This window comes from Erpetoichthys calabaricus, chromosome 3 (assembly GCF_900747795.2).
Source record: "Erpetoichthys calabaricus chromosome 3, fErpCal1.3, whole genome shotgun sequence".
Classification (NCBI taxonomy): Eukaryota; Metazoa; Chordata; class Cladistia; order Polypteriformes; family Polypteridae; genus Erpetoichthys; species Erpetoichthys calabaricus.
The window spans coordinates 132,076,993-132,096,691 of record NC_041396.2 but is presented as its reverse complement, the minus strand read 5'-3'; the positions used below and the strand labels follow the sequence as shown (position 1 = coordinate 132,096,691).

Here is a 19,699-nt window from a genome sequence, read left to right as displayed (position 1 = left end):
TAGATTGAATGCTTTTCTGGGGATTAAATAATTTTAAGGAGAATGTGGTTTGTCTGAAGTGTGAACTTTCACTCACATAAATGTTGGCAGAATGTATTTATCACAAATAAAATTGCCAAAGCCTCTCATTCAATCTTTGAACATAGTTTCAGCAAAAAACAGCTGATGACTTTTCTATCCACTTAGGTACCATATTAGAAATGACTGCACTGACACCATATAGCAATGTGTTACCTGCCAGTCAAAGATTTAGCAGAAGATCATAGTGAATCAGTACATTTTGTGTCTTTTTGACTAGATACACACAGAGATGCACTCTTTTGACTAATGCCGAAATATTCTTTAGCTGAAAAGCATATTTTGTGGATTCAGAATAGTCCTGAGATTAGGTTTGATTTAGCCATTGCAGTTAGTGAGACCTATGACTGATCTCAAATTACTTAGATACCAGCTCCATCTAGTCTATTGCCCTTACCTTTTCAAGTGACCTGACCATTGACAGTATGACCAAGATATTGTAATTTTCCTTTACCAGTTTATAATCCTTCCTTTTCAAGAAGTCTAGGGACTGAATCTGTGAGTCATAGGTGTTCTTCATGCATAAACTCTGTTAACAAGATATTGTCCAAATAGCATTGCACATTAGGTAGCACTTGCAATATCTGATCTATAGCCCTGATGTATAGCTGATGTAACTCCAAATGAATCGTTATAATGGCACAACAACCCTTTCTGCTTATTGATTGGTAAAGGCTTCCATGACTTTTCAGCAACCCCTAGCTTAAGGTAGGCATGGGACAGTTCTAATTTGCTGAAGTTGTGGAAGAAATCCCCCAAGGAAGACAGGAATAGTTCAATCAATTAGATTTTTATTCAGTCACAGAGGAGTACATGGATTCTATGTTGCAAGGCAGAAGAGAAAAGTTCCATTTTTCGATTGGCTTTTTATATTTTATTCTTCCTCCCCCTTCCCCTTATTTATCAAAAAAAACATATCATTTACTTAAGCATTTTATTTTATTACATAAATGGGCCATCTGTTCTTGTTTTTCTTTTTACTTGTCAGATAGACCCTAAAGAAGGAAAGATCATCTTTCCTGTGTCAAATACACACTTTTCTAAAGAAACTGGAAATTGTCCTAGGTCAGCTTACTGCACACCATGTCTTATAACAGACACCTGTATGATTAACTTGCCATTATAGCAAAACAGCTTTGATTAACGGTATACCTAGTCTTTTAAAAACACCCACAAACCGTGATACTGTCTCTCCATCTTCCTGCTTGTCACAAGAACGAGCCAAAGACATCAAGAAAGGTTTGGGCAGCCACTCGTATAATATTCCCTGGATGCAAATGGGTAATTCTAAGGCCAGGTTTATACTTCACGTGACGCGACACATGCTCCAATGGATGCTTCTGCTACGCAAGCATTTTACTGTTTATACTTGCGCGCTTACTTTACATAAATCTGGACGAATCCACCAGGTGGCAGTGTGAGATATTATCACAGTGAGAACAGGTTCGGCTTCGCTATGTTGTGAATTGCTTGAAACATCCATTAAATTCTGATGACACCTTACTGCAATATCTCTGTAAAGGATGTTTAATGATTAAATCCATCAGTCCAGGGATGAGTCCATTCCAGCAAGCATTGGCCATGAGGCAGAAACAATCCCTACACGGGGCATCATCTCATCGCAAGGTGAATACAAGCACTCACATACACTAGCGTTGTTTTAGTGTCACCAAATCTGCATATCTTTGGAAGGAAACTGGAACACACTGTGGAAACCCAGCAGGAAAACATGTAAATTTCAGGCAGGGAATTCCAGCGATGTGATTCCCTGTGAGACAGCAGTGCTACTGCTTCACCACCATGTCACCTCCATGTGTGTAATTATTAACAGTATTCATTATTTAAACAAAATTAACAATTTATCTGTAAAATGCAACATACATACTTTAATGCATTTCATCATGAAAGTGATATCAAGTATAGATCTAAGGATTCTAAATGTGCAGAGAGTTGGAATATACATTTAATGTGTTCTGTGTGATGATCTATTGCTGTTTGCCGCTGCTGTCAGGTCAGGAGGAAGTTCCAGAAAAAAATGACGGCACAAAAGATGGTATGTGAGACTTTTAAAATGAATCGTGTCATTACGATCGGGAATATGCGACACTTGAATATAAAAGCACCACGAATGCATCTGAATGTCAGCATTTTGCTTCACCACATCTAACCATTCATCAAACATCGAAGGGCTTACATCAATCCCGTAGGATACTCAAAGCGGCTTTCTGTTACATGTAGATAGTAAACAGAGACTCTGATGTCACATTTTAACTTTTATCACACTGTGCCCCCCGACTTTTTGCTGGTACTGCAACTCGTGCACGTGTTGCGTTAATTTCTGAGGACCTGCTCAGAGGACGCGTCAAATGAATGCTGGGAACGCGTGGCAGCCATGATGCGTGCGAATAAGCATTCTGAGCGTGATGTATAAACGAGCCCTTAGGAGTTGTTTACAGGTTCGAGTCCAAAACAGAACTGAGGCAGATTGTCAAAGATGGCGGCTTTATTTGCTGAGACAGGACATGACATTATCAGAGGGGCAGAACCAGAACTGACGTCATTAGAGGGTTCCAGAACCGGAAGTGACATTGTAGGCCCCGGAAGTAACATCATCAGAGGCACCAGAACTGTGTGGGATTTCCCATGGATGGGTCTGCAAGGGATTGAGAAAGAAAGTCAGTGCACCTCACCACCCCCCGTTCTGGCAAGGAAGTACCATTATTCAGGCCCTTTAGCTGCCTCCCAATCACACGTGTCTGACAAGGCCCCCCCCCAAGCTCAGAACGAGTGGTTGTGAATTCGAGAGAGTGGCACAGGAGAGGCAGAGTTTGTGGGACGTAATCCCCATGGCATCCGTTCAAGGACCGTTCTGCTCTCTCCAATTGTGAGGCCGTGCTAGATGACTCTACAAGCTTAATGAGCTCATCCATATTTTGGAATTCTCCCCAGACCGGCTGGGTGAAATGCCCTGGAGGGGTCTTAATTAAGAGGAAGCAGACTATCTGCTGGGCTATCTGTACGGTGGTACATTTGAATGGCCTTAGCCACAGTGCCACCTTTTTCCAGAGAGCAAAGGCTTGCTCCTGGGTCAACCTCTCTGGGTCGAATTTCCAATTTTTTATTTTCTCCACCTGCTGGTCTGGGGCTGCCCCACATTTATCTAGGGTCTTAACCCTAGTGGGGGGTCAGCTCTCTTCTCTGAAAGAGCATAATAAGCCCCCTTCGCTTCCCCCATAGGGACTAGCCCTGTATGTCTCTCCCATATACTCCCCTTGTTTCTTTGATAACCCAGTTATGTATTTTCGGAACGGATCCTATACCGAGTCTTTCCGGACCACAAGATGAACACCCCACCCCGCAGGAAACTCTGCCCCAGTACTCTCCCACCTGGTTATGTTTCAGGTCCTGTCCCTGTTTCTTCTAGGCTTTTTCCATCCTGCCAACTACACCGCTGCCACAAGAACAAGCCAAAGAAATCAAGAAAGGTTTGGGGCAGCCACCCGTGTAATATTCCCTGGCTGCAAATGGATAATTCTTAGGAGTTGTTTGCAGGTTCGAGTCCAAAACAGAACTGAGGCAGGTTGTCAAAGATGACGGCTTTATTTGCCGAAACAGGAAGTGACGGAACTTCCCCCCCAACCAAAACCTTGCGGGATTTCCCGTGGATGATCTGCAAGGGATTGAGAAAGAAAGTCAGTGCACCTTGCTGCCCCCTGTTCTGCCGTGGAAATTACCATTATTTAGGCCCTTTAGCTTACTTCCCAATTGCACGTGTGTGACATGGTACATTCCATGAAAATAAAATAACTCTGCAATGACAAGAGAATTTGGATAAAGTTACTGCTATAACACTCTTGTGATGTTAGCCTCATTTTTCTTACTTGCCTTTCCTAGTTGTCCATTATTTAACAACTTAATTATAGGTTTCAATTTGTCTATGGTGCTTACCATGCTTCTCTTTTAACTGAGCACATTCCAGTTTTTGGACTGTCCCCAAAAAGAATGCTATTTATATTACCAACCTAATTTTCAGTGTGTAAATTGAGGTGTGACTAAATATTTAATATGATGTCATTAGCCAAAACGCTTGCTTTCATGGGTGAAAATGTAGTTTAAAATACAATGACATTTATGAACTGATTTTATAATTTTAATAACGATGTGTTATTTTTTGTATAGAATTCTGTGTAGAATCTGTATGTGTTTTGTGTTTATTGTACTTTATAAACAATCATAGAATGATGCTCATGATATTGAAAACAAAAAAATGGTAATATTTGAATTCACTCTTTTTTTCTTACTAACAGGTATGAGACGGAGTTATAGCACATCCTCAGGTATTTCCTCACAGCGGGAACTGAACAAGAGGACTGCTGTTAGCAGGTAATATGCTCTACACTGTCTTCATATGAGATGTATCAATGTACTCTACTAGCATTAGAAAAAGTTTGACAAGAACAGGCCATTCAGGGTATCAAAGCTTGCCAATAACATTTGCCTAATTTTTACAAAATACCATTGAGTCAAGTCCCTAAAGTATCACTCTGTACCACTACTTAGTAATTTATCCCGTGTACTATAGTTCTTGGTGTGAAGAAAAACATTAATGTTTGTGAGGAATCTACCATTAACAAGTTTCCATCTGTGTCCCTGTGTTCTTGCTGAAAAACTTAAAGTGATAAGTACTAATTCCTTTCATAATTTTATAAAAACCTCAATCATGTCACCTCTTATTCTCCATTTGCTTAAATTAAAAAAGTTAAATTGCTTAAGTCTTTCTTCATAGTTCTTTCCTCACAGTCCTGGAATCCGTCATGGAGTGCAAAGTGCCCATAGTACTCGAGGATGAGGCGTCACTAGTACATGATACAGAGTGAAGCATAACCTCCTTGGAATTATACTCTACATTGTGCTATGATTTAACATTCTGTTAGCCTTCTAAATGGTTTCTACATACTCTCTGGATACAAATAATGACAAGACCACTATGACTTCTGTGTCCTTTTCATAAGTTATATTTTCAAGTTTCAAAGCTTCCATCATGAATTCCAATCTAAATTTTTTACTTCATATTATTAGTACTTCACATTTACTCCTCTTAAATTTCATCTACTGTATAATACCTCATGTTGTTCTAAACCTTCTGCATTATTAGTGATTTATGCGTGACTCAGTTGCTGTTGCACAACATATCTCTTCCAGAGGTTCCTGCTGGTGTGTAGCTTTATCATTGCTCAGCATTGAGTTTATTTAAGGCTGATTCTTGTTGGCTTCACATACCAACCCTGTTCTATTATTTGTATTTGTCTTGTTGAACATTTACTGCTCAAGACAAGATGAATTTGAGGAGAGAGACATGAAAGATGATTGCCAGTCTGGTGTATATTACGTTATTTGCATTGTTCCAGTCTCCAGTATGGCTATATACAGGCTTGTTCAGCAGGTTATGAGGGTTGTTAAACGTTTTTGATTATTACTGTTGAGGTAGCATTTGGAAGTGCAATTTGAAAGATGAGCCATGAAAGCAATTGCAATTGCAATTGCACAGGTGGTCGATAGGTGGAATTTGCAGCACAGTGGTTTTCCCATGTTGCTTTTATTTGTCTTGTTTATTTCCTATTTTCTTAAAACATTTTGCTTCTGTATGACGATGACTAATCAGTTATCTCTTAGAATATTCAAGGCCTGTTAAGGACTATAGAGGTTGAAAGTGTCCATTACAATACGTGCTGCAAGACTGTTGATGTTGCATTTCTGTTCAACTTGAAAGCCAAATAAAGTATGTGCCTAGATTTTGCAATAAGTATTATTTTATTGCTGCCTCAGTAACACCCAAGTCTACAAATGGATCCTGACAGTTTCAATGCTTGGTACAGAATCTAATTATTTTGTTGGTTTTGTGATCTACTGATAATGGAAGATAGGAAGTAGATTGCATTAGGGCTGCACGATAACAGAAAAAATGATTATCACGATTATTTTGCTCAAAATTTTTATCACGATTAATAATGACGATTATTCCTTTGGTAAATGAAGTCTGTGACCAAAGCAGTGTAGCCTCGGCCAGTTATTCACAGATGCTGCCCTAATCATATTAGCTGCGTTGTCCGTTGTGATGCACACAAGTCTTTCTTCCACCAAGCCCCAAGCAGACATCGCTTCGTTGAGGCCCACTGCAATAAACTCCGCTGTATGGTCTTGTGGGAAAAACGAAGTTTGCAAAAGCTTGCTTTTCATCTCAAACTCGCTGTCAATAAAATGAACTGTCAAGCTCAAATACGGTTCCGCAGTTCTGCTTGACCATAAGTCGGTCGTGGCAGCAAAATATTCAAGGCTGAGCCTGAGAATTTCTCTTTCTATTTCTTTTCGGTATTTCGCATACAGCGAGGGCAGCGCAACATTGGAAAAATGGTTGCGTGAGGGAATGCTCTATCTTTTATCAAGTGTTGCGATCATTTTTTTAAACCCCTCACTGCTCACGGTGGTTATTGGACACATATCCTTGGCTATATAGTACGTGATCGCCTCTGTTATTTCCCGGTGTCTTTGCAAGCTAGGCAGATATGGTATTGCGTTGAACAATGTCCCTGATATTGTTGTCTGTGTTGTGGATGGCTGGTAATTTTTTGTTGTTGCTGTTTGTGCCTTCAGTCGTTGAAATTCTTGATAGTGTACTTTGTGGTGGCTTTTAAGGTGGTTGATGAAGTTTGTTGTGTTACCTTGGGACGTTTGGACGGAACAGGAGCAAAGTTTGCACAAGACTCGTACCTGATCAACACCACATTCCTCGAAATCGAAATAGTTCCAGACAACTGAGTATGACCCCTTTTTAGGAACTAACGATCGCACTTCTGCACGTTGCTCCGCCATCATATGTTTATTCTGACTGACTGTTATTGCTGCTATTGACTTCTACTGCTTCAGAAAGCGCTTGCAATCTAGACGCAGTAACGTCATAGTGACGCAGTCCAATCCGTAAACTCAGCCCATAAAAAACAGTTTGGTCTTTATACTGTAAAATCGCGACGATATTTATTAACTGATCGTGGGTCATAAATATCGTTATCATGAGAAAAAAAAGATTAATCGTGCAGCCCTAGATTGCATTATGCGCAATTTATTTTCTGATAACATATAAGCCATCCTTTCTCTTCTAAGAACCAGCTAAATCTTAAAACTAAAATATTTGAACATGGATGTTAGTCCGTTCATGAATCCTTTGCTCAACAACCTTCCAGGCCCCCTCACTCAGTACATTCTATACTTGAAGCATTCACAGTATAAATTTGTTAATCAACTGAATTTGGTTTATTCTTTCCTGCAGATAATAAACACTACTTCCAAGGTGTTCTCTCATCATCACTTTTTCTCTAGAAATGATTATATTCTTATTTCTCAGTCATTGGCAACCTTTTTTTTTGCAAATTTTAAATCAGCTTAACTCTCAGATTATAGATGTGTCGTGTTACTGTTTCACTTGATCCTACTCTGTTTGTGAGCTGCTCGTTGGCAGTTTATTCTCCAGTATATAGATTTTCTTACAAGCCATCTTTTATGTTGGGGAAATTCATACCATTTAGTTCTAGTTCTGTTGCAAATATATGGTGGCTGTTTAAGGTGCTGTACATTGTTTTATAAAAGAGTATACTATTGGTCTAGTCCACATGTACAGGTGAAGAGTTCAGGTATGTTTCAGGTGCTAAGCCCAGTGAATTGCTGGCACTGAGACTGCTCAAATGTAATGCATTTGTGTTTATTTTGGCCTTAAAAAATTAACTGGGGGCCTTACCAACAAAGCAGATTAATAATTACTACCACTTGTTAAGAAGTATAGCACAGGCCTCACTAATAAAAGTGGGTTCAGAAAATGGGTATTAATCTTTGCTATTCCTTGAAAACTGTGCTTCTCTCCACTTTAGCTTAGCATGTTACTGGTGAACTTGTCAGTCTATAGACTCACTATGGTAAATGCTGCCATATTTTACTCCCCCGTTATATCTGAGCGGAAGAATGCTCTACATGCAATTCTAAAAATTCCCCAATTCCTAATGGCTTGGCTCTAGAGCTTCGTTTTGTTTTCTGGAGGTAACTGGTACACTTCAATCTGTTGTCATTGAACTCTGTCATCTCTTCTCCCAAACTGAACCCTGCCAATGAATATGGCCTTGATCACCCAGCTTTTAAAGTAAGGCAGAGAACCTGCAAATTGTCATAAGCATCATCACATGTAATTGATTAATAAATTACATGAATTATTGGTGAGACTTGAAATATTTCTCGCCAGATTTTTAAAAGTGCCAAAGAAGGTCACCTGTTCAGTTTACTTTGTGATCTCTTACTTAAACCCTTACTCTTTGTGCTGTGGATTCCAAAATGTAATGACTTTTATTACTACCTATAGCTCTCATAAAATATCCTTCTATGAAGAAGATAAATGGATTTTTCTTAGAAATATTTCCTGTAATATTCCCCTTTTCTTACTTTACTTGGTTCTTTTAAGAACCTGTCTGGTTATAAAATCATCGAATGCTCCGCTTCTCTTAAATCCCCTCTGTCATCAGAGCTTTCCCTCATTCTACTGGCCAGCACTATTAAGTATCTGTCTTATTACAGGACAACATAGTTTTAAATTACTTAGAATATTGTCTCCTGGTCCTGGCGATTTTTAGTTTTGCTCCAGCCAAGTAGCTATTAAAATGGTTACCATTTTAATTTTACTATCATAATGATGTTTTTTATTTCCCCTTTTTTTCTGGTCTTTATTCATGTGGAGTAATAAAACACCTTATTTTGAGTGCCTCACCTTGCTGTATGACAGATTGAAGTGTTGGGTGTCTTTGTCAGATTTAGGATTATAACGCTGGACTTTTACACTTGGAGCTAGTTACATCTACTTCTTCAATCCCCTATTTAGTAACTTTTGAACTTGTTACAAGTCCTGAGATTCTTTTCTAAACTTGAATCACCTAATCTGAGGTCCTTAATTGTGTATGATCTGGAAACTTGATACAGGGTTGAGATAGACTTGTATCTGTTTCGGCATACATTTGCACCCCCAAACCCTTATTGAACTCTCTTAGGATTGGTGTTAGTCAATCTCTTTTTTTGCCTTGGACTTGTCATGGTATTACAGCATAAGTGGAGGTTGTTGATGATGCCTGACACTGAGCATACCAGTCACCGAGGTCCAGTATTTGTTACTCATCTTCCTCTTTTTTCTTCTGTTTTCAGCTTGGATCTGGTGTCCAGGTAAATGGTGTCTCATTATACTCTCAGCTTACTCACCCATCCCCTCTTTAACATCTCCTTCTCATTATCGTAACCTGTAAAACTGGTGACTACATATGCAGTTCTCCTCAAGGCATTCTACAGGTCCTTACCAGTTTACTAAGCATGGCTGCATGACTTTTGTTTGTACTCTCTATGTCATGGAAATGTATTTTTAAAAACATCTTTTCCTCTTAAAAAGCCAAACTATTATATTTACTTTAGCTATGTACAGAGTTTGTATCTTACTCTCTGCAACCATCATGCAGTGGGTCTGGCTGTGAATCCCCCCTGCCATCTATCCAACGAATACTCCAGGCACATTTTTTTCTTCTGATTTTTTTGGACAGTCCAGAGGTATTTGCTTTTCTGAATCTGTCGTCTCTAACTTTTAGTCTTTTATTCCTTTTACTAGCATTCCCTTTTAATTACAGATATTTCTTCTACTGTACCCTTTACTTTTTGCCTTACAACTATCCAGTTAAGATATTCTGCCTTCACATAATTATTACAAAACAAAAGTTAGCCTTTCACTGGAAATGTACAGATTCGCTTTTTTAAATTTACATTTCTTCTGTCTGTGACTCTTTTTCTTTCATCATCAACTTCTATCTATTCATCCTTTACTCTTTTCTGTTACAGAACTTTTTAAAATTCTGTACTCTCTTTCTGTTGGTTTGTCTTCAGAATCCGCTACTATGGCTAAATCAGTGTCATAGAAAAGTTCTGATAACTCTTTAAGTCTAATGTTTCACTTAGTATGTCCATCACCAATATAAAAGAGTATGGGCTGAGCGTTAACCCTTCACATAAACCTACATTTACAGGTTTTCCCCCTTTCCTAGAGATATGAGAGTTTGAGTTTACAAGGGACTTCACTGGATACTCTTTTCAGATTATGAGGCACCTTTTTCACATTTGTGAGAATTGGCATGACATTTTTATGCAGCAATACTCTGGGTGTAACACAGCACCATTCTTATTCAGGCATATACTGTATGTGCAGTATGGAATGCCATTCTTGTTTTGGAACAAACCATGCGCAGTGTTATTCTTATTTGGGCAAGGAACTCAAAGAGACAGAAGATGTGGACAATCCAGAAATGGGGTCTCTAACTAGCCCACAGCAATAATGATGTCACCACTCCAAAGAAACTCACCCTTCTGTGTTTGGTCTGCATGTTATGTCTTTCTTTTCTGCTCAATTACAACTCCTGTGTATGCTACAAGTGTAACTATTTCCTGCTTAATACAGCAGCATACAGTATGAACAAGCTTAATGGGAGGCAGTAAACAGCTATATTATTAGTCATTAATGAAGCAAAATGCCTCTTTAGGGTGTGTTTTTGAAAGCTATTACTAATTTTATAAGTGATTGTGTTAATTTTAATTGAATTTAGTGTTGTTTTAGAAAGAAAATGGGTATTGTGCAGTGTGGCACAGTGGTTAAGGCTTTGGCCTTCAAACCCTGAGGATGTGGGTTCAGATCCCAAAACTGACACTGTGTGACCCTGAGAAAGTCAAATCACCTGCCTGTGCCCCAACCGGAAAAAGAAAAGTTTGGATGAAGGCATAGGCCAAATAAATAATTGTAATTTTCAGACTTGGTAATGCATATTTTTTCTTTACCATTGAAGTCAGTAGTGATTTTCAAAGATTAAAGAGTTTGCATTACAATGTGTTCTTTTACCTTTTCTGAATCCAGACTGAAGTTTATCAGCCTGTATATTTCTTTTTCTCGGTTATTTGATAGACTGTCCTTCCCATTGTTATTTATTTGGTTTTGATGAATGCCCTTTAGTATATCAGAGTTTTGAATCTGTTATTCAAAATGATTATAAATATCTTTAAACTATGAACACACATATTTGTTTTATTGTTATTGTGAACGTCTGTTTCCTAAGGTCTCGACCTGCTGTCCTGTTTCGGAGTTGGAGCACCACCAGTACCAGTGGTAGTTTGTCTCAAACCCCAGACAGAGGGGTGAAACTGCATCAAGGAATGCAAATTCTGCTTCTCAGCTCTAATGAAATGGCTACCTTACGCTACATTGGTCCGACTGATTTTGCTCCAGGTTTGTGGCTGGGACTAGAATTACGCTCGCCAAAGGGTAAGAATGATGGCTCAGTTGGTGATCGACGTTATTTCACTTGTCGGCCAAATTATGGAGTGTTGGTACGACCAAGTCGCATTGCTTATAGAGGAATCAATGGTGCCAAGCTAGTAGATGACTGCAACTGAACGTCCTGAATTTGCTGAAGTCATCGGCATCAAAGGTACAGCAAGTTGAGTATGGGATAATGGGGAAAGTGAACTGCTGGGATTCTGGTGTGACCTTTTACAGTTCTGCTTTTCACAGTATTTTTGTTACTTTTATAGAGCCCCACTTCATAAAATTATTTTACTGAGTTGAGCTTCATTTTTCCTTCAAACATTTATTTTTCTATATAGTATCCATTCTTGTGAAACAGAAGCTAGGTAATATAGTTTTAACATACTTAAGCAAGTGTTAACAATTAGTGATACAGAGTAAATTGACAGTGCAAAGTTAATGTAAATGCTTCTCAAGATTCAAACACAGTACATTATATTCTTAGTCTTCCTGAATCATCCTTCTTGTCTTGTTTTATTATTATAGTGTTACAGCTGTTTTGATGTTTTAAATTTGAAATTTTCAATCTTCTGTTTTAACATTTTTTATTTTTGTATGCTATTTATTGAGTCAGTGTTGCCTTTACTGAAAAAGTGGTCTGCAAGAAAAGTAAAATCTAGAAAGTTAAGCTGTTTATATACTATAAGTAGTATGAGGTCACAGCTGTCACATTTTGTTAGCAAGCTGTTTAGGTCACACTTGTCCACTATTTATTTGTACGATTCACAAAAACACATTCAGCAATATAAGTGTGAGGGGTTTGGGGGTGGGGGAGCTTTGTTTTTTAGCTTACCACTGCACTTAACATTATAAATTTAATTCACAGGTTATTTCTAGTAAAGAGATTAGTATACTCTGCAGTTCTGCTCTGATTTGTTGCTGCTGTTTAAAGTGCAGTATTTTTGTTGTTGTTGACGCTGCCACAAACCACCATTTGACACTGTGCACACCATCTTTGCATTCTATACATGTCAGCAACATAGCAATATTTTCAACAGGGTATAGAGTTTGCACTTGACAGGTATGGTACATGCCTGTTATACCAAAGCACAATGGATTCAAAGTACAGAGCTGAACATGTAACAAACATTGCAACACACACAGTAATCCAAAAAAACCCAGTTTACCATTACTGGGCTCCTCCATATTTTTTTACATTTTTTCTAATCTTATTTATTCACGGACATTTACCTTTTAAAGATCTCAAAACAATTTTGACATTATGTTTATCAAAGAATCCTAAGTGCAAAAGCTTATTTAGAACCTAAAACAGCATTACATTAAGGTTTATTTCTGCAGTTGCTTCAGTTGGTTTTATGAGAAGATTGTTTTTAAATAAATTATAATATGATAATTGAACTTTTTAAATAATATTCATTGCTTCATTGCATGTAATGTTGCTCTGTGGTGCAGCTGGTTGTTTTAGATTTTAATCTGTTTTATTTAAAGTTCAGTACAGCCTACTGCGTAGAAAGTATTTTCTAATCATAATATAATGTTTAAGTAAGAGAAAATGCTATTTCTAAATTACTATTTGCATATTTAATTCCATATCAGATTTTTTTGGTTCTAAAAAGAGTTACGATTCTAAATATTTTATTTGTTGTTTATTTGTTGATGTCAGTATCAGATACTTCAGCTGTTGTTCTAATGTTCCTTTTCTAGTCCAGAAAACAATGAGAATTTTCACTATGGGTTTGATTTACAGTACATAGCATGAATTTCTAATCAGACTTATGGAGGGGAAGTGTATTCCAGTTGCATTGTATCCTGTGTTCAGCTTGAATTTTGTATATGTAAAAAGTTGTGTGGAAAATTAATCTATTTTCATGTGTGCATAAAATGTACATGCTTTGAAAGTAAGAGTGTTTTATTTATTTATTGTACTCTAATTAAAATGTTTTGCTGTATTTTAATTAAAAATAATTATATTTAAAACTGTTGTCTTATTTGAATAATAATAATGATAAAAAAGCCTAGTACTTAGGGGGTGGTTGTTTTACTATAAAGAGTGGAGGCAATTATTAACACATTTTGGGGAAAAAATGGGTGTTTGTATTATTAATTGCATGATTTCTAAATCAGAATGGCAAAACACGTGAAGCATCCCTGGTTACATGGAATTCAACATATCAATAGCTATCATCATTAATTATACAGTATATCATTAATATAACAGTACACAAGATGAGATTTTCAATGTTGCAGTCAGTGTGTTTTTAGTTAAGGCATGTAAAGTGCATTATTATATTCTGCAAGAGAAAACACACAATTCCCTATGTTTTATCAACCCTATCCATGACTGGACTCCGCCTGTTTTATCTGAGGTAGTTCTTGGTTGTCTGTGGAGCCAGGACAGATCAATTTTTGTAACTGTAGTAAAGTGTGAAACAAGCTGGACTATACCCATCTTTGTGCGTGCCTAAGAGAGAGAGTAGGAACCATAAACAATAACAGTTAGTTGGCATTTACTGTATATTTGAAAATGATAGCATAGAATAAAACCCTTTAGTTGCATGTTTTTGGTTGTGAATTTTTATATGTGCACATTATTTTTATCTTTTATTCTTATTTATTATGACTTATTTTATTTAGGAAAGGAGCCAATAATTTATCAGCTGACTGTATGTTTCTAGCAATATGGTAATATAAAAAAAAAGTTTAATTCCTTTTCTTCATAAATTTCAATGTATGTATATGGGAGAAACAGCCTTAACTTCATTTTAGGAAACATTGAGGAGCCACGAGAATCAAAGACTCAAATCACTTGATATTAAACTCTTTGTTACAGTAAATCAGGCTTTCATTTTAGATGGTTGTTCAGAGGTTGGTAATCAATTATCCTCATCTGCTATGAAGACAGATGACCATGTTTTAACCTCACTCTGACCTTCTACTCTTTCTTCTTCTGTCACTTTCAAATATTGCGCTATCTCAGCACATATCTGAAGATGGCTTAGCAGTAAGTTTAAATTTTACCTACTTTGTCCTTTTTCAAAGAGTAGATAATGTAGCCATTATCCAACTCATATATAACAAAAGAATAGCTAATAGCTTAAACAGAAGTGAGTGAAGTCCTGGAACATATGATTTACAGTACATAGGAATAAGAAGCCTCCTAGAGGTGGGTGTATTACTCAGTATGTAGATTAAATACTCTAGGTCCAAGTTTGTAAAAATATCAGAAGACATGTATTACAGGTTCAACCAACAATATACTACTACTACTACTACTACTACTACTACTACTACTACTACTACTACTACTAATAATAATAATATTTTATTTATATATCAGAGTCCATTATGCAGATATGTATAGGAGGAAAGACAGCCATGTAAAAGTTCAGCATAATGTAAGGTAAGGAAAATAAACTAGTAAGTCAAATCCATGAATGCCTATTAACTCAAATAACTGGAAATTGTTTTACTTAATATTGTCACATATAAGTATACTGTAACTACTAGGACTCATTTGCAATAGCAGTGTATTATATATTTGCAAACTACATTGTTTAAGATTTTAAAAGGGCTAATTATACAGGCTGATGAGATCCACAGGTGATAATCTGTGACTGTGTTCTGCATGTGTAGAGGAACTAAATATGTGGGGTGTCCTTTTTGAGAAACTCCAGTAAAACAAAATAAGTTTTTCAGCATAATCCCTGGGGTTACTAATATGCTTGTTGTAACATTTACAAAGCTTTTCTGTGCCGCTCAAAACATTTTTCTTCTTTTAGCAACAACTCATCTGTTGCTGATTAGACATCTTCATCAACCCTCCAGATTGGAAAGCATATGATAGTTGGTTACGGCTACATCTGGTATATACTGTAGGATGGGTGTGGCATCTCACCAAATATCCATTTTCACGCAGAAGCCCTTAGAGCCCATACTGTATTAGTGTTATTGGGGACATTCTCGAGAAGCGCATGGAAAAGAGTTGATTCTATCCTTGCTGCTTTTAAATTATTGAATGATGTAAACGACAAAGCATATCAGCATTCATAATTGCTAGTTATGTGGACCTTTTGGAGAGAGGTATGGTGCTTTATGTGATGCTACATGAACTAATGAAATTATTTTCTAGTCACTGTCTTAATAAATAATAAAGCTTTCAAAAAACTTTGTATTCTTTATGTGTTAAATAAAAACAGAAATGCAATGTTGTCCCCTTTAGCATTAGCAAACGTTTTTGTATCAGTAATGAAAGCATGTGTAAAAACTGTGCCATATTAGACAGTACACTTTTGAGTTACTAGCATTTCTAATATTGAGTGTCATGGTACAGACGACATGTGTGGCAGCAGGCGCATATCATGCTGGAGTAAGATGTATTTAGTGAAACCTTTTTTATCATCATAGAGTGCCAGCCATTTGTACCCATGCACTCTGTAGGTAGCAGTGAAGATTAATATGTCACTGTGGTCTGGGTATTGAATCAGCGTTGTATTTGTTAAAATAGCCTGCTTATAAATTATTATTATTTCATATACTATATATTAAGTATTATTACTATTACATTAATTTTTTTTGTCGCTATGCTTTACAGCCTCTTTGCTTTCATTTTTGTGCCAGGAAAACGTTAAAAATAACTTAAGATCGTCTTTTCTGGAGCAAATTAGATTGTTGGTTGCCAATTTTTAATTCTGCAGGTCCTAAGGCCATAGGCAGGGCTTTGAAGAGGTGATTAGATTGTTATTGTTTTTTTTTTTTTCTTCAAGCTTCTCCTCCCTCAGCTCAGCTTTTAACATTTTACAGTTGTAGGATCAGCTGTCTTGGTAAATGCAAAGAAGGATTGGAAAGGCCACAGTATATTTAACACACCACCATTTTTAAAAAATATAGTAGTGGAGATTTAGTTTTACGTTCAGATTCCCCACCAAATGCTGGAGACAAATTCTCTAAGAAGCCTATAAGGAAAACAGATTCAATCAGCCTTAAATAAAAATGACTTGGAAGTAGTAGTAGGCTTGCCCTTGCCATTAGCAAGCCAGTTCAGAACACTAATAAAATGTTATACTACTAATTTATTGAAGTTGCGAAGTTGGTTGGGAGGAATGTTACCCATGTTGAGGACTGCATAATCCAGTTCAGGGTTGTAGAAAGCAGGAGTTTCTCTTGGCAGCATTGAGTTCAAAGCAGGAAACAGCACAGGGCAGGGCATATGCCCATCAGAGAGCTCACTCTTACACAGACCCATGCTGGGGGAATTGGGAACGTACATGTGATGTGCAAGAAAAACCCATACAAACATGGGTAATAAATCTGTACAACTTACACTCTGTATACATGACAATAAATTTCAACTGGAACATCTGTGACTTCTATCCTCTAACCAAATTTAGAGCAACATGTCTGTTTTAGGACATTTATGGTTATGCAGTGGTTAGTGCTGCTGCCTCATGGAACCAGCATTCTGAATTACAATCACCCATTCGCTGTCTGTAAGGCATTTCCATGTAATTACTGTCATGCATTTTTCCTCTCACATACCAAAAACATGCATGTTATTTAAACTGGAATTTCTGATTGGTTTAGTGTCATTGAGTCTGGCAACTGACTGGTGTTCAATCTGGGGTTAGTTTCTGCCTTTGTGCCCAATGCTGCCTAGATTGGCACTGTCTCCCTGTGACTCCGAACTTGTTTGAGGGTCAGAGCAAGTTATACATCAAAAGGTTATGCATGTATCTGTTTTTTTAAGAGCAGCACAATAGCCATTGAGCAAGTCTGAGGAAAGACTAACTCTAGACGGAGATGGCAGGTCAGAGGCATCTGGAACTATTTAAACAAAAGTACCTTTGCAAAGAGAAGATAGTCGTCATGGTAGTTCTCTACTTTTGTCTTATATTTAGAGGTGGCCATACCTCTAAGGCCTGAACACAACTTGAACACAATGACACCCAACAAAGGACTACGTTATAGAATTGAATCAAATCAGGCTCCTTTTATCCAATGTTAATTTTGACAATGCATTTTGATTTAGTTTTAGTCTTAGTCTTCTGACTAAGTTGCATTTTAGTTTTAGTCACTTTTTAGTCATTTAATTATTGTTAGTTTTAGTCGACAAAAAATAAATTAATTTTAGTCAAAAAAAAGCAAATCAGTTTCAGTAAACTAAAAGTAAATTAGTCAGTCAAAATCAGATGGATATCATATAAATATGTACAGAATATATTGTACCTCTAAACTATTGTACTAACATGTACACTAATGAGTCAAACCACATGTAGGGCCTTATGTATAAACGATGTATATGCACGAAAATGTGTACATCCTTTTCAATGCTCACTTTGAGATGTATAATAACTAAATTTGGCGTAAAGCTATGTACATTTTCACAGCAGCCTCACACCTTGTGTACACACTTCTCAGTTTTACAAACTGGCGGCACCCAGCGTCAAAGCAGTGCTACTGTTTTTGTGTCATTTCCCTTCTTTTTCATACTGGCATCCATAAGGTGGGGCCTTATCAAATACACCAAAATTGATTGCATATCAGCCCTATGGTGGGCTGGCGCCCTGCCCAGGGTTTGTTCCTGCCTTGCGCCCTGTGCTGGCTGGGATTGGCTCCAGCAGAACCCCGTGACCCTGTGTTAGGATATAGCGGGTTGGAAAATGACTGACTGATTACATATCATTTACAAATTTAATTCACTTGATTGTAATCATTCTGTAACAATATAGTGGCGCACAGAATGGACAAACTATTCCGACTACCATAGCTGCTTTAGAGTTGTTAAAAGTCATCGCACATGGGAGAATTAGAAGAGAGCACGTACTTATAGATTATGACAACTGGCTTCTAAGTTGATTTCGATTTCCAAGAGCTATTCTCTTGGAGCTGTGTGCTGAACTAATGCCGGCTTTTCAAAGGCAGACTTTGAGAAATTGTGTTCTACCTGCTCCTTTGCAAATTCTGTCCACTCACAAGTTTTTAGCCACAGGAGCTTTTCAACATGAACTTGCTGACCGATTGGGTATTTCACAAACATCATTGAGTCACGCCATGCTAGCTATATAGGATGGTATTATCCGCTTGTCGCCCAGATATATAAGATTTCCTTATACTCTTGCTTGAAATGTGCAATTTGCAGCAACGTCCGGTTTTCCAAATGTAATCGGAGTAGTCATCTACACACACATTGCTATTACAATGGCTCTGGACCATTTACAACAGCCAAAGATGAATCACCAAAAGAAGGAGCTGGCATTACATTATCTATAGCAGGAAATCATATTAAAACGGCAGCTCTGCACATTCAGCTTCTTGTGATTTCACTAACTAGTGCAGCAAAAGGCAAGCAGTCCTTTTAAGGATAGAGTGTCACCTCAAAGAGCCATATAAAGAGCAGAGAACTGGCAAATTGGTGCCAACCCTACACTATAAAGGTGCCTTCAGAGAATGAATTTGCTTATGTAAACAGAAACCATTTGCACTCTATTAATGTGCTGCTCTATAGTGTGCTACATTGGGCAAGCAGTAATGTGTTGCATAATGTGGCAAACAATCGTGGCTTGCCTGTACCTGAAGAGATGCAGCATGATGAACCTGACCCTGACCCTCCAAATGATTGACCAAATCAGACAACTTTACAACTTCATTTGAATGTAATTAGAAGAATGTAAAATAGGGTAATCAGATGCAGCATTTATTTTTTAACCAACTAGGGGGCCCCCTGCTCGCTTTGCTCGCCAAACCCCTGGCCAGCACTACACACCAGCCACTTAGCTTCTCTGCCGCTCGCATGTGTGGATTTCACTTTCACCAAACAACAAATCTTTTTAATTGTTGCAGATACGACTCTTCAATGGAAAGAAACACTACTTTTCCCTGATGGCAACATAAATTAGCCGATCTACAAGTCTAAATCCGAACAATATATTTGATCTATTTTCGCTGTTTTGTTATTTCACCGAATAATAATTTCCATCTGTGGTGGGCTGGCGCCCTGCCCGAGGTTTGTTTCCTGCCTTGCACCATGTGTTGGCTGGGATTGGCTCCAGCAGACCCCCATGACCCTGTAGTTAGGATATAGCGGGTTAGATAATGGATGGATGGTTGGATAATTTCTGTTTGATTGCGCTAATGCGGGGCAGCTTTTGTAATATTGTCTGAAACTTTAATATCTGACCGCTTCTTTTTTATTTCGGGCACTGTGCTACTTTCTGAACTTGAACTTTCGAGTGTTTCCTTCACGCT

The 19,699-nt window shown here is 37.6% G+C and overlaps 1 protein-coding gene across 5 annotated transcripts in view; it reads left to right on the top strand.

The window, feature by feature from the left end:
* Nucleotides 1-13,435, top strand: part of LOC114644899 (CAP-Gly domain-containing linker protein 4-like) — a 207,783-nt gene extending 194,348 nt beyond the window's left edge. For 4 of the 5 annotated variants that reach the window (XM_051925329.1, XM_051925331.1, XM_051925330.1 and 1 more), the window contains 3 exons: nucleotides 4,386-4,461; nucleotides 9,310-9,327; nucleotides 11,250-13,435. In XM_051925329.1, coding sequence (XP_051781289.1) covers nucleotides 4,386-4,461; nucleotides 9,310-9,327; nucleotides 11,250-11,586 — 431 coding nt within the window. In that variant the 3' untranslated portion in view covers nucleotides 11,587-13,435. The remainder of the gene's footprint in view (nucleotides 1-4,385; nucleotides 4,462-9,309; nucleotides 9,328-11,249) is intronic. The other variant, XM_051925328.1, reaches the window with a different exon arrangement.
* Nucleotides 13,436-19,699: the final 6,264 nt, after the last annotated feature.